The sequence below is a fragment of the Cynocephalus volans genome, chromosome 2, assembly GCF_027409185.1.
Source record: "Cynocephalus volans isolate mCynVol1 chromosome 2, mCynVol1.pri, whole genome shotgun sequence".
Lineage (NCBI taxonomy): Eukaryota > Metazoa > Chordata > Mammalia > Dermoptera > Cynocephalidae > Cynocephalus > Cynocephalus volans.
In genome coordinates, this window is record NC_084461.1 from 10,614,688 (window position 1) to 10,630,381 (window position 15,694).

The 15,694-nt window shown below is 35.1% G+C and overlaps 1 protein-coding gene across 1 annotated transcript in view; it reads right to left on the reverse strand.

Annotated features, from left to right (window-relative positions):
- CTNND2 (catenin delta 2) overlaps positions 1–15,694 on the reverse strand; it is a 934,064-nt gene that overhangs the window by 424,109 nt on the left and 494,261 nt on the right. The window contains exons 4-5 of the mRNA XM_063085434.1: positions 9,271–9,305; positions 8,770–8,886 (exon numbers count right to left, since the gene is read on the reverse strand). Of these exons, the coding sequence (XP_062941504.1) occupies positions 8,770–8,886; positions 9,271–9,305 (152 nt within the window). The remainder of the gene's footprint in view (positions 1–8,769; positions 8,887–9,270; positions 9,306–15,694) is intronic.

The following is a 15,694-nucleotide window of genomic DNA, read 5'->3' on the forward strand; positions in this document are numbered from 1 at the left end:
AGTCTGCCCTGATGCCTGATTGCGCAGAGAAAATTAACCCTATCCCTACCACACTACCTAACATTCTGAACAGATCTGACTTTGAGAAATTATAATTGTTTAACAGAGGAATGTGCACAGTATTACAGAGCAACAGGTTCTGGGGAAGGAGGGCAATGGGGTGAAAGTAGAGATTCTGGACATTCAAGGTGACGGCAGCAGGACACTGTTTAGATGCAGGAAAGACCAGAGACCAGGAATTTTGTATAGTGCAGGAAAAGGAAACTTGCAGTAAGTGAGGAAATCTTAACTGGGATAGGGGCAGCATTAGGAATGGAGAGTAAGGTGCATATTAAAGAAACATTTGAAGAGAAAAACTCATCAGGACTTAGTGACTAAGTGGACAGGAAGTGAAGGAGAGTCAAAAATGACTCACCAACTTTGGCTGATCACTGGGAGGATGACACTGTGCCCTCCGCTGTGAGTGTGCAGGGACTTCCCAAAGTGCAGAGTAGTTCCTCCCGGCAAGCCTCGCAGGCAGGGCAGCGCTGACCTAAGTAGGGGCATCCCTTCTGTTTCTACAGGTGTTAAGGAAATTTATTAGGAGTTGCTAACTCTGGTCTTCTCAAGTTCAACATCTGTCCCAGAACACAACGAATATTAAATAAATGAGTATGGGAAAGCTGAAACTCCCATCCCGTGGCATTCCCATGGGAAGGACTGGCAGGAGACGTGTGTGTGTTGGGGACTCGAGTTTTGCAGAAGGACAGGCTTAATTTTTCAATTACAGAGTTTGAGGAGATAATGAAAATTCAAGTAGTTAGAAAGGGAATCTGGGCTTGATTTTAAGACTGGTTTTAGGGAGGGGAATTAGTGAGAAATTAGTTAAGGGTCACAAAGATTGATTACGTCTTGTAGACATGAGTATACTAATTATTCTGATTCAATTACTACATATTGTACACATGTATTGATATTCAATTCTGTACTTCACAAATATATATAATCAATTATGTTTCAGTAAAAAAAACTGTCAAAATACAATAAAATAAAAAAACTGTTTTTGATAGAACTTGACAAAGTTAATCTTTCTAGGTCTTAAATAATTTCCAAGATAAATTTTGATTATACGTAAATGAAATTTTAGGACAGAGATGCAGCTATCAAAGTCATCAGTAACAGAATCTAAAGATATAAGAAAAAGAGATTGGACAGGATTTATAAGGGATAGGACTTATAAATTTAATTCCAAAGGATGGTTTACCATTAACAAGAATGCTCTGAAAGAAAAAAAAAAAAAAAAAAACTAATAGAACTGGGCGATGTCTTTAAGAGAATCTCAAGGAATGTTTTGTGAGTCTGATAATTCAGGATAATCAAAAGAATAATAAACACACAAATTGAGATGGACAAGTTCAGGACTGGCCACCTCACACTGACAGCTTTGTTTAAATTTATTTTTGTCAGGAGGTACAGAAACATCCTTTATTTACTCTTAGGTTAGACTGATTCTTTCAAAATGATTTAAAACCTTATTTTTATGTAGGCCATGAAAAATAATCATACCAAGATTCACACATCTATAACTGGCAGGGAATTTGCATTCATTTCCACCCCTTGCTACCCAACCTTTGTGGAAGGTTGAGAATGATTTAAAGGTTAAGTATTATTTTATTGGATTTTTGGTGGCTGGCAAGTATGGGGAGCCAAAATCTTGGCCTTGGTGTTGCAAGGCTGGGCTCTAACCAATTGAGCTAACGGGCCAGCCCCGTTTTATCTTAAATGAGAGTAAATTGTTAGATCAACATCAAATAAAGAAAAAGGGAAAATATTTTTAAAGCAAATATTAGGTAAGAATAAAGGAAATAGGTGATGGAGATTATATACATAAGGGCTATTAAAAATTACAAAATCAATGAGAAAAAGTGTTGATTATTTGATGACCACATTGGTTTAAATCAGTTCAAAGCATTTGAGCCAAATCTAACTACAAGTCAACTCTGCAGAATAAAATACTGACTTTGTTTAAATCAGTTTCATGTATAGCAGCAATTTCTTCTTTATGGGTTCTGGGAGAATTTGTCAATTTACCAACTTTCACTGTATAAGAGGTAGCTAGTCGTGATAAACTGGTTGTTTTCTCCCTATCTTCATTAGTAACTTATAAAGCTCATTTGCAGGAGTTCCACTGGGAAGATTCCCTGAAAATAGTGATTCAGACCATCTACCATTCCTAAAATTAACTGAGGGAAAAAGCTCCAGGGGCTTGTTAGGAGAAGAGGCTTAGAGTTGATGTGTCTGTTCTGCGGACAGCGGGGTTTTAATATTTCATTTCTAAGTCTCTGTCTCCAAAATATCTATTTCATCTGGTTAGTTGCTTTCAATGTGTGACACATTATGTGAAAATTAAAACTTTAGTGGTCCCAAGATTATGGAAGTGTTCTTTTAGTTTTTAATCTGATTTAGAGTTAACCAATGTAATTGCCTCAATTAGAAAGCTTTTTCAAGATTGACTTCTGTAGGTGGATAAATCTAAGATTGGTAAAGTGTTGACACTACACAGTAATTCACTCAATTTCTTCACATCTGTATATAATGAAGGAAAATGAGCAAAATGACATTTATCACAAAAAAATAAATTTCAAATATATAACTTGAGTCGGAATTGTATAACTAAAGAATTTTGTTGTGTATGGGATTGCACATACTATAAGCACACAATGATATTTTTATAGCTCACCCTAGTTCTCAATTATTTCCTTACAAAGTTTGTCTTCAAATTATTTACCATTAAAAAAATTGATGTAGTACAAAGAGAAGAAAAGCATTATATATTTCCTTATAAGTGAAGAGTCTAAAGAGGATTGATTTATATTTCTCACTGTTAACAATTGTGAAAAAAACTGAGAAAATTAATACAAATCAGTTTTGAAGAAAACACAACCTAAACTCTAAATCCAGACAATGCTATGATTTGTGTACAGGGTTATAGTAGCTTAAAGCACCAGTTGCTGATCTGCCATAATTCTTAGACCCCTTTCCCCAGTGTGTGCAAGGGCTCGCTTGTGCCTTCTTTTCAGGTCTGCCATCAAATGCCTTCTCACAGAGGAGGATTTCCTGGCCCTTCGATCATTCTCTCTTCTAGCGGTTCTCAAACTTTCTGGTTTCATAACCGTTTTTTTGCCTCTTAAAAATTACTGAGGACTCCAAAGAGCTTTTATTTATGTGGGTTATATATAGTGCTATTTACTGGAAGTGTTCAGAACTGAAGCACATATTCCCTGAGCTGTCAGAGCAATGATGCTATTGCATGCCACGTGGTCTCTGGAAAACTCCATGGAACATTTGTGTGAGAAACAGCATGGAGAGGCAAATAACCTCTTAGTATTATTGTGAAGACCATTTGACCTTGAGGGTGCCCTGCAAGGGTCTAGGGGACCACCGGGACTCCCAGGACCACTCTGAGAAACCACTCCACTCTGCTCCTTACCTGTCTTTGTCATTCCTTAAAACCATTATCCGCCTGACCTTACAGTGTCAGGAAAGTTGACTTCAGCCTTTTCTGATTAGCATGTAAATGCCACAAAGCAAAGATTTTTTGTGCTGGCCATTAATAAGTGCTTAATACATACATTTAACAAAATGAATGATTATGACACTTATCTGTGGCTTCAGTGACAGAAGATAAACCTAGTGCACTAAGAGTTGGTTACATCAGCAGCTGGTGAACCTCTGAAGTGACTTCTCATTGGATCAGAGGCAGTTTCATTATGTTTTCACTCGTGGGGAAATCCCACAAGAGATTTCCATAAGGTGTCACCTGGAGACCTCTCTCTTGCCATGGTCTCTGAGAAAAACATCTGCTTATTCTGAAGCTTCCTCTGGGAGCATTCAGCCTCTTTGACTTTTCTCATTTCTGTGTCAGCTTTGACACTGTCCTCCATTTCACCAGCTTTCATTTGACTCTCATATGTGTGTTTCGGGCACCTATGGTGTCTTGACAATTTTAAAACAGGCAAATGTCCACCAGACTCTACACTTTGTGTTTGATCCCAGAAGGCCCCAATAACCCAGGTGTGTGAACGAAGTGTTGAATGAGAGATTCGCATTGTTCTTCTGTTTAGGGAATGGATAAAGAACTCTTCCTGCTTTACGCCTTTGCCTATCTCTTCAATTCTTAGGTTTGCATCTGGGCTTTGGAGAAGTTTAACACACTTCTTAAACATTTGTGTGATAGCAAGAAATCTAAGTGAAATCTTAAAAAAAGAAATTAACCATTAGCTGAAAAACAGAGAGAGACGCTATCTGTAATGGAAGGGAAGGTAATGGTAGTTTCCTGGATGATTTTACTCCTCCTTGTGAGCCCCCTGTGTGTTCTCAGCTCTTACTCACACCTTCCATTGTTTGCTGCCACTAACTTCCCATTGGCTCCACACACCAAAGGTGGGGGTGGCAGGGAATGAGTGGGAGTAAATTTGGAAAGGAATCAGGTGGGTACATGCAGCATCAGATAACATTAGACCTGGATACCACAACAAACTTCTGGAAAGACGACTGTCTTATTTGTCTTTTATCATATAGCACAGGGCATATGATAAAGTGATTTCACAGGGAATGAACAATCTGCAGATGAACTCCCCTAACCCAAACAGATGCACGTGCAGGATGTGGGATCTCCAGAGGCCAGGCGACAGTCCCTGGCCTCTGGTGGAGTGAGAGGAGTATAGGACTTGAATCCAGGGCATCTACCCCTTCCTAGTGGTTTCCTATCTTGTTGGGTCTGAGGACCTGGTTTCCACCATAATAAAAAACAACAATCAAACCAACTGTTTTCCCCTGAGCATGACTTTTATATTTTGAGCCAATTTGATTAATATATTTATCATTTTGATTTCTATAATTTTTATAAATACCTTATGCTCCTAGACCACTTCTGCATCCTTTGCTGTTATGTTTACCAGGAATTATGAAAACATTCACCTCAGAAGGGTTCCTCTCACCTTTATTATTATTATTGCATAAGAATATATAATATAGAGTTATATTTTATAACATTTTAATAACCCAATCTCTCAAAGATTCTCTTGTAAATTAAGTATAGTCACAGTAATTAAATTAAAATGATAGACTGTAAACCAGTGAATAATATGTGCATTTTTCTCAAACTACATATGATTATTCTATTTGAATTCCATCTCCTTAGAATGGTAACCTATATGCTTGATTCCTGATTTTTTGAATACATTCTGATTTGAAAACTTGGAATAAAATAGCATGTACTTTTTTACTATCACATTCAGAATATATTAGCTCCTAAGATTTTCTTCCTACTGAATGATGGAATTTTCTAGGAAATGGTGGGATTTCAATTCGTTAAAATGCTACAGAAAGAAATAATTATTTTCACAATATAATATTTAAACAAATTAACAGTCTCTGGTTAAACATATGTCATTTTCTCCCAAGCTGTCCTTCCTATTTCTGATTTTGACTGACAATATTTTTGCTAACTATTCACTGAGAAATAATCCCCCTTATCTCTGAGTTTATATCTCCAAGGATGCATGAATTAAATAAAGTACTTGGTCTAAGGCAGTTCAGGCCAAGCTATGCATTATGTAGGAAGCTAATGGCCCCAAGCTTCCATCAGTAAATTGTTTTTTGTTGTTGTTTTGCTTCAGTATAGCAATAACAATTTCTGAAGCAATTCTCCTGGTGACTCAGTGACACATATTTGTTAGAATTTAAATTATACAGCCATCAGTCATGAAAAAAGTGACAGGGTGGTAAAGGTGGACCACATAATTTACATACTGCTTAGAATAGCACTTTAAAAAAGTACAAAGTATTGGAAAACATTGATAACTGTATGACACTAAAGTCAGTACAGCAAGCAGTTACTGTTTGCCTTAGAGTCAAGAAGACGGAGTTACTATGATTTTCACAGAAGAGAGTAGAATAATTGTTATCAGAGGCTGGGGGTGGATGAGTGGAGAAGCGGTGAACTAATGGGTAAAAAACTATGTTATGCACCCTTAGTGAATCATTGTGCAGTATATGCATGTATCAAAACAACACACTGTATACCACAAATATGTACAAGTAAATGTAGAAATTAAAAAAAATTAAAATCAGACCACAGAATGAAAAATAGCAAAAGCTTTAAATACAACAAATTAAGTCCTATGTGCTCAGGGGTTGAGATTGCTTTCCATTTTACTTCTTTTTCAGGCTGGGTTTAGACTGCATTTAGCATTGTTTTAGTCTCTTTGAGTTAGGATTAAGAGACTGGTTCTCAAGGGCAGGGTGCCAGGCCTGAATTAGCATTAGGTAGTTCATGGCTATTCCAGCTAATGAATCTATTGATTAAACAACCACAAGGGACTGGCAGAATCTGATGGGCACTCCCCAATTAGATGAAGTGTGTCAAAAAGCCACTACATGTCTATTTGCTAAGTTTCTATATCAAGGATGTAAATATGGTATACTGTTCTACTAGTTAGTACAATGATTCTCTTTGCTCTCCATAGTCATTTTCTGCTCATCCCCCACACAGACAAGGATGCCTTGTCCTTTGGCTTCTGGTTGGGTTTGACCAATAAGAGGCACAGGAAGGAGATCGGGTGCAGGGGAAGAAAGAGATTAGAATTTTTAGAATATTAGAATATTAGAATATTAGAATATTTAAATATTAGAATATTTATTTTTCTGCTACTTTTATAGTGCTCGACTCTGCAGGTACCAGTTCATCAATTTTCCTTCAGGTCTAAGGGTGGTAAAGACGTCTTTCTATTGCTGCTCCCTAAGTACCTCAGTATGCACTGTTTCTTCCCTTAAACTTACCCATTCCTCTGTAAATAGTCTCATAATTAAATTCTCTTCAGTTAAAACTCTTTTGAGTAGAATCTACATCCCATCTTGACCCCCCCTAACTGATACAAATACATAGAGCAGTTAAGATATTTATTTATGACCCTCTGAACACTTACAGTTAGCAATACTGATCCCCATTGTTAAGTGATGCATGATTAAATTCTAATTCTGAGAAATATATCAATAGTAATATCTTTCATCAACTTCTTTTATTTTCAATAATTTTGTCTTAATACCCAGATACTATGTGGTTTGATGCATACATGTTCATTAAATTTTAGTGAGTTTATCAGATTTTGTAAGTTAAGACAGTTTTACTACATAACTCCCCTCGCTGACCATGCTCTGTGCTTCTGTAAAAAGTTCCACTTTATCTCACATTATTCTTGCAACTACTCTTTGCATTCATTGCATTTGCTGGCACTACTTTGTCTATCCCTTCAATTTTAACATTTACTTCATTAGTGTAAGTGTGTTTCCTATAAACATCACATAACTATTTTTTCTTTGTTTAATACAAATTTGAATTTGTATTCTTTGCAGAAGAGAATTCAGTGTGCTTACACAGAGTTAGATTGACTTACCCGACTTAACCTTCTATGTTGTTTGCCTCTTATTTTACTCTCTTTCTTTTTTTGTACTTTCCTCTTATCAAAGTTTACCCCTACTTCTGACTTCATAATCAAGTTCATTATTCTATTATTACATGAAAAATGAGACATCCATTATCATGCCCCCCTCCCTGCAAGACACACTCTCCTACCTCTGCTTTCCTTACTTTATAATAAAGTGAGTGTGTCTCAAATATTAATTAAATGTATTCTAACCACAACTATCCCTACAAGAGAATTAATGACTATGAAGGGAAGAGGTAACAATTCTACATTTTTAAATATAAAATACAGAGAACAGGATGATACCAATCATGCACCTTTATGAGTTTTATTGAGAGTATATGGGTTTAAATAAATCTGGATATTCACAATGATATTATCCTAAGAGTAGTGGTATTATAAAGATTATAGAGAAAATGAGGTAATATGTAAATTAAATGGTTTTCAAGAACAGTATGTGATCTTATTCTTATGTCTTCCTTTTATATGAAAACCTTGATGGGTATGAGAGAAAATTCTATTTTTTTTTAAATTAAGGAATAAAATGCTTCACTAATTTTTGATGTAGAAATTATCAGGGTAATGTATGTTTTAATAATTTAATTTTTAGCCTTTTGTGGGATTTTATTAAAATAAGTCAGAAGAATTTTATGATTTACAAAAAAAGAGGCTCATTTCAACTTGTGACACTTTTTATTTCTAAGCCTCAACCACTCTGATAGAAAAATATATAATTAAGTGTTGATAAGGGAATTTTTATATATCCTATTGGAATTAAAATAGCAATGCAAGATGGTTAAATATAAAAATGTAAGGAGATATTGCATAGTATTCTAGCATAGTACTGAATAGTTAAAATTGTATACATTATATCATTTTTTTTTCTATTTTGTTATATAATTCTTGCTTTTTAAGATTTCTAACAACTATGATCTGTATGAGTGAAGCTCTGGTAGTTAATTTTAAGGAAGACACTGTGTTAAAACACATGTTGAGTTCAGAAAATGTGCTAGTCTAGGTGCCGAAAAGGATATCAGAGAATTGGTGAGAATCACCAGTATGTCAGTAATTGGTGAGAAATTGCCAATTACTGACTTAAGAGAGTTTAAAATTTAATGTGAGTGGGGGTAGGGTAAAGTGGGAGAGGAGTACATGAAAGGTAGTGAAATGGATAAAAACAAGCATAAGATATCTTGAAGTCTAAATTACATATGGCTCATAATATTAACTATATTAGGAAAAAATTATGGTGTAATACTCCTATATTTTAACTGTCTTCAAGCATAATTGCCATTTGACTTACTTTCACTTGTGGAATAATCCTGCGGGTCAAGTATTCCTGATTCCTGCAGCGATCTAATACAGGAGTCCACCAGCTCAAGACCTGTTGTGAGTTCATCTTCGATATCTTTTTGACCATCTGAAATAAAATATTTCAGAGTGATGAATAAACACATAAGATGTTCATATTAAAGCTTTAGTTTATCATGTAATAATCAAAAATATCCTAACCAAATATATTACCTCTATAAAGTTCTCATTAGATATCACATTGTAATTCTTGGTCAATCAACATTAAAGTCCAGGTCAGCCAATTCCATGTATCCTTGAAGAACATAAAGTTACTAGAGAATTAAGAAACTTAACTCCGAATAAATTGTGAGCTATCATAATAACATTTAATTTTTTACCATCATGATGTTTTCCTATTTACTTTTGTAAGTCTCTTTCTAATGTTCCTAAGAAAATGATTAATAGAGATACAGGTAGAAGTGTGAGCATGTATCAAGAAGCTGTACTTTACCTTGTGATTGCCAATGAAACTGCTCTTCTGCTGAACTGTAAAAAAGAGAATACACAGATATAATGCATTGATTGGAAAAGAGAGGGCTCTACACTATAAGACACAAAGGTATATTGGGGTAGTAATGGTGATTCTGTGGAATTTCCTTTAATTTCTTACTGAGTAAAGGAATCTCATTTTGATATAATCTTAATTTTAATCCATTTTGCTGTATATTCCTTTTGATTCGCAGGTATTAGGATGTTACAAATGGGCATTGTTCAGTAATTTTCAGAACAGCACATTTTTTACAAACCCCAACCTATTAGACTCATTCTTTACAATAAATTCTACATACATGTAGTTTTATCAAATTTTATTTATTTTAAAATATAAATCAGAATAGTGTCATGTAGACTTTGTAAAGTAGCCTAATAAAGAAACAACTATTTACTTTTTTATTATAAAGAAGATAAAATAAATTTATGCCTTTGTTTAGACTATCATATGACCATTTCCTTTCAGTTGATTAAATTAAGTAATTAAAAAATTATAATACTTTACTACCAACTGTATGTGCAGTTCCAAAAGTCTCACTTAGCAATACATCTTATAAAATTATCCAGATAGAAAGGGTTGTTCATACAAGGATGCTTCAAAAAGTTTGTAGAAAAACAGAATTGAAAGACAATACAATATTTCCATGAACTTTTTGAAGTACCCCAGTATACATGATATGCCAGAGACAGTGTACAGAGAGGATCTGTGTAGGCAACATAAATTTATTTTAAATGATTTATTAAAGATGAAATATATAAATTTAAAGTTTCTAAATATGAACAACTCTTTTATTGTATATGCAAATACTTCCTACATGCTCCATTTTTACATATCAATAATTGGTGAGAGATATAGATGCTGATGACTGACAGACATCATTTTGAGAATGATTATCTACACTTATTTCACTAGATCTTTTACTCTGATCAAGCAGCTTCTATGAATACCTCATCAGTTTTACAACAGTAAGTGAATTTTAGACCTTTAATTCTGTACCTTAAAGGTGGTATCTGAACACATTTACAGAGGAAAAAGGGAATTCTGGTATAAATCAATGTTCAGAGAAGCCATGATAGATGTAAATGACTACAAGAGTAGTCTCTTAAGACACATGACTTTTATAGGGGACCTTGCTCCTGAACCAATCCACATTAGCAAACTAGAAAATGGTTTTACAATGATGAGAGCTATAGACAGAACTGCTACATGAAATGGTAACATTACAAATTCAGTCCAATACAACTATTTCTTGCTTTAAAAATGATCTAACAGTATATAATAGTAACATCTAACTACAAAGTTTAACCCTTAAAATAAAAAAGTAATCATAGAATCAATGTTTTAAAAATTGTGGGACAGGTTCACTAGGAAGTGGCATTTAATATAAGGCAGTCTCATCTTAAAATTCAAGAATCACAACAGTAAGTCAGCTGGCTAATTTAATTTGCTAAGAAGGCTGTTAATCACTATTTTTCAAGGATGCTAATATCAAAATACGGTGTTTGAAGATCAACCCCATTGGTCATTTGCAGAAGCTGGACAAGAACCCAGGCATATTGATTCTGAGTAATTCAAAATGCCTACTTGTGTCAGAATCACCCACAGCACTTCTTAAATGTATGTATTTTAGGCCCCACTACAGACCTACAAGATCAGAAAGTCTCTGGGTTGGGCTGGGAGTCTGAAGTGTGTAACAAGCTTGCATGAAGAACCTTATGTGCTGCTAACTTTAAAATCCATGAGAATACTTTCAGTAATGATCCACTATGAATCCAGATCTGTTCCATACCTTTATTCTTCTATATTTTAAGGCTGAACAAACTCTCAAGGTAGCATAATATTTTAAGTATTTATATGCCATGGATTTGTATAGGGGTAGAAAATTCTTTCATATCTGTAGTGTGTTGAATGGTGACCCCTCACCCCTAAAAGATATGCACACAGCCAAACCCTAAAACCTGTGAATGGTAACTTTTTGGGAAAAATGGTTTTTGCAGATGTAACCACATTAATGATTGTCAGATGAGGTCATCCTGGATTATCTAGGGTGGGCCCTAATTCTAATGACAAATGTCCTTATAAGAGACAGAGGAGGAGAGATACAGACACAGAAGTGAGGACTGCGTAAAGACGGAGGCGGAGACTGGAGTGATGGAGCCACAAGCCAAGGAACATCTGAAGCCATCAGAACCTGGAAGAGGTGATGAAAGAAGCTCCCCTTGAGACTTCACTGGGAACACGGCCCTGCTAACTACTTGAGTTAGGACTTTTGGCATCCAACACTGTGAGAGAACACATTTCTATTGTTTTAAGCTACCCAGTTATGATACTTTGTTAAGGTGGCCCGTGAAATTGATACGATATTTTTTCTGATACAAGAAAGAAGTCCTCATATTACATCCTCCAGGATTTGCTACTATCTCTATTCTACTACATTCCTTTATCACTACAGCCATTTACTAAGTGCTTACTGTATACCAGGGCCCTGCTAGTTTACAATAATTACAAATCTCTTTATTTATAGACGGGAACAACAAGTTTAGTGATGTTAAATAACTTGACCACAAAAATCATAAAGAGCTCAGCAGGGATTTAAGCTAATTTGTTCAACCCCAAAGCTCAAGCTCCTAATTCATAATCAAAAGTCATGGAAGGAAACTTGCTTAAGCTACCAACTATCTAAAGCTTTATGAGTGAGTGAGTCAATGAACGCCATTTCCAGGGCTCGGTAAAGTCCAGTTCTCCTCTCCTTACAGGTACATTGAAGGCCACACTGCCCAGCCCCCTTGTAAGTGGATGGATCATGTGAACGCCTGTGAGAGGAAGTGACAAATGTCACTTCCTTCCCAAGCAAAGAAGGGCAGGTGTGGGGTCTCCATGGTCCCTCTCCTTTTAAGCCCTGTGTTGAGATAAGTCTCCAAGTAACCATGTGGAATAGACTTCTGCCCACCCACAGAGAACACGGAACTCCAGTGAAAAAATAAACCATTGTTGTTATTTGGAGGGTTGTTTGATTTTGTAGAGTAAATGTCATACTATCCAATACAGAAATGTGTCATCATTTGAGTTCATAAGGCATTTCTTGCTCCTCCATCTTCCATTTCCACTGTACAGAGCTGGAAGAAAATGTCCTGGGTAAGCCTATGACAAATAAGGTGGTCTCATAGCTTTTGTCACCTTTGGAATTTGTCTGATCATCCACAATAATGGGTGATTTTATACTCATGAGTACACATTACACTATTACATATTATTTATTTTTCCATTCATCTCTTTCAAAAGTGTTTCAATTTTATGATGCAAAAGATACAAGAAGAAACATTTTTTATTACAAAGCAGGGGCACCTTCCTTTTGGGCAGACAAAAAGCTTTAATCACTGCAGTGGTTTCCCTGGTTCCTTTAGCACAGTTAAAATGCATTAAAAGTATGACTGATCACAGAGAATAGAATACCCAAGAGAAAGCTGCTTTGCATTTTATTTCCTTTAAGTGCACACTTCACTCTGTCTGCTGGGGGTTCTCTGCAGTTACATATTTTGTGCACTTGATTCCCTCTCTTAAAAATTGCTCTAAGGTGATGCTTTAAAATAAACAAACAATTTATTCATTCACTAAACATAGATTATGCTTGTGTCTCAGACACTCTCATATCAGGTGTCTAGGAATTACCTGTGGTAAACTTTCTCTCAGTTATATAATTCAATTTTTTGTTACAGAAAAGTCATTTTTGAAGCTATTGTAAATTAAACACATGTTCCATTTCAGGAAATAACGTTTGCTTTCACTGTTGAAATGGTATTTCTTGAAATAGAAATCACCTCTGAAGAATTAAATTTTAGAGAAATATAGTTGCAATTTAGGTCGGCCCATATGTATTTAAACATATCTATGTACAAGTTCCAGAACAGAGTGATTGTGAGACAAACATATATTTACAGCAAAGACTATCATAAATAATAACATTTAACCTTTAAACACATACAGAAATCAGTGATGTTGGGGAAGAATTTTAGAACAAGTATATTAAAAGCAAAATTCTAATAGCTAACACCTCTCATTGTGTACCTGGCGATATTCTAACTGATTTACAGTTAATCTTCATGACAAGACTTTTGGGAGTGGTAATATTTTCCCATTTTACAGATAATAAAACCAAGGTAAAAAGATACTAGAGGCTGCTGAAGGTCCCAGAGCCAGCAAGGAGTGGAGCCAGGATTATAGTCTGGGCATCTGGTTCTAAAGTCCACATTCTAAACCACTATTCTAGTCACATGTTTGGCTGCATCAAAATTAAATTCTCATGTGACTAAATAAATAAATAAATAAATAACCCCCCATCATAAAACAAGTTGAAAACAAGCCACATCCTGCGAGAGCAGATATTTGCAATGCATAGAACTTACAAAGGGTTACTTTCCAAAACACAGAAATAACTCCTACTCATCAATAAGATAGAGATTAAAAAATCAAATAGAAGAGAGGTCAACAATGTGTAAGGCTGACGCATACTAGAAAAATCAAGGATGTCTGGCCATCAAACGTATTAAAAGAATTGGAAGAATAAAAATTAAACACACGATACTTCTTTATACCCGACAGACTATCAAACAATTTCAATGTCTGACAATACTAGGTGTTGGGGAAGAGACAGGGAAATAGCTCTAATACATTGTGGGTAGGAGAGCAAATTAGTGAGACACTTGGGTGAGCCTTGTGACAATGCCTGGTAATGCTGTACATGTAAATAACCAATCACCCAGCAATTCTGCTTCTTGGTAGAGGCTCCAGGGAAATCTTCGTACATTTGCTCGGGAGACTTTTAATGTCTATGTTTTTATTAGTAGCAAAACAATGAACAAGCTAAGTGTCCAGCAATAGGTGAATGAACAAATATAATAACATGATTACATATCCTATATGACATACACATGGAATAATACTATTTGGCTCTTAAAATAAATGAGCCAGATACATATGCAGTTCTCAAAAACAAAATATAAATTTTAAAAAAATGTAAGTTGCATATATGATCCCAGTTATGTGAATTTTTAAAATTGACTGAACAATGTTGATTATAACAACACACACATATACAGAGAGAGAATACAAATATATGGACTAAAAAGATACCAAATTCATGATGATTGTGGTCCGTGATAGGGGTAGAGAAAAATGAGTCTGAAGAGAAGGAAAAGGGGAACTTCACTTTAATCTCTAATGTTTTATTCTATACATAATGTCAAAAATGATCTGCATTTATTAGGACAAAATATTAACACTAAAGTATCTTTGATACCTGGAATATATAAAAAAAAAACCCCATGATTCTTGCATTTAGAAACATGCTTAGCTAAGTGCTTAGATAAATCCTTATGATGTGATTTTACATAATTTCCTTATCACTGTTAGAATCACTCATAGTTGAAACTTAAATAATTCCAAATAATTATGAAATATGTAAATACAATTAATAGGGAAAAATAATGTTTAGAGATATAATAACTTTTTCCCCATTTCATAAGTGAGTAAAATAACTATCCCTTTTACAGTGTTTCAAGGTTGACACAGTTTGAACACTTCAAGTAAGCAACCAATAACTTTCAAGTTCTGAGGGCATGAAGTCGGAGGGGAGGAAACTACTTTAAACCAAAGAATAACCTTGGGATTCCTTGAGAAGTGATTTTCATCCTCATCATTTCCAGCATGATAGTCTCCTTACCCACCTTCAGGCCATTTCTTATAAAATATATATATTAAAAAGTTCAGAGAGTTTTCTTAATGTCAGGAAGAGACATGAAGCAAACCATCACTACAGATACTCTGTCTATTATGAACCTCTTCAAATACATTTTTTAAAATTTTCTTCCCCAAAGTTTTGATGCCCAAAGTATCAGTCTCCACGCTGTATCATGTGGCGTCTTGTCGTTCGTAATATCTTTTGAAATCAAATAAAGGTAAGGAACTATGAGTTTTTTGTTAGTTTGCTTTCAAGTTAAGCAATACATCTAAAACATAAGCCAGTAAAACTGTTGTGCAATACATTGCTTCAAAATCGATGCTTGATTCTAGCCTGCAGGGACAAAGATCTTTACACTGATGATGTCCATTATGACCTGACCTTGTATTCTGACAGAAAATAGTTCTTAGATATATAGTTTTGCATGCAGCATCTCACAATAGGCATTGGTTGCAAAATAAAATGACCTTAGCCAAAAGTCTCAAACACTGTGGAAATGGAACACATTTAGTACAAACGGTGAGAAGGGGTTGGAGGTTTGCTTCAAGCCACTGTTGCCCTTTTGGTTGCCCTTTTTCCATGAGCACGATGTATCCAGGATTTACCAGTTTGGGTTGGTGAATAACCCTGCTTCACCAGGAACTTTTT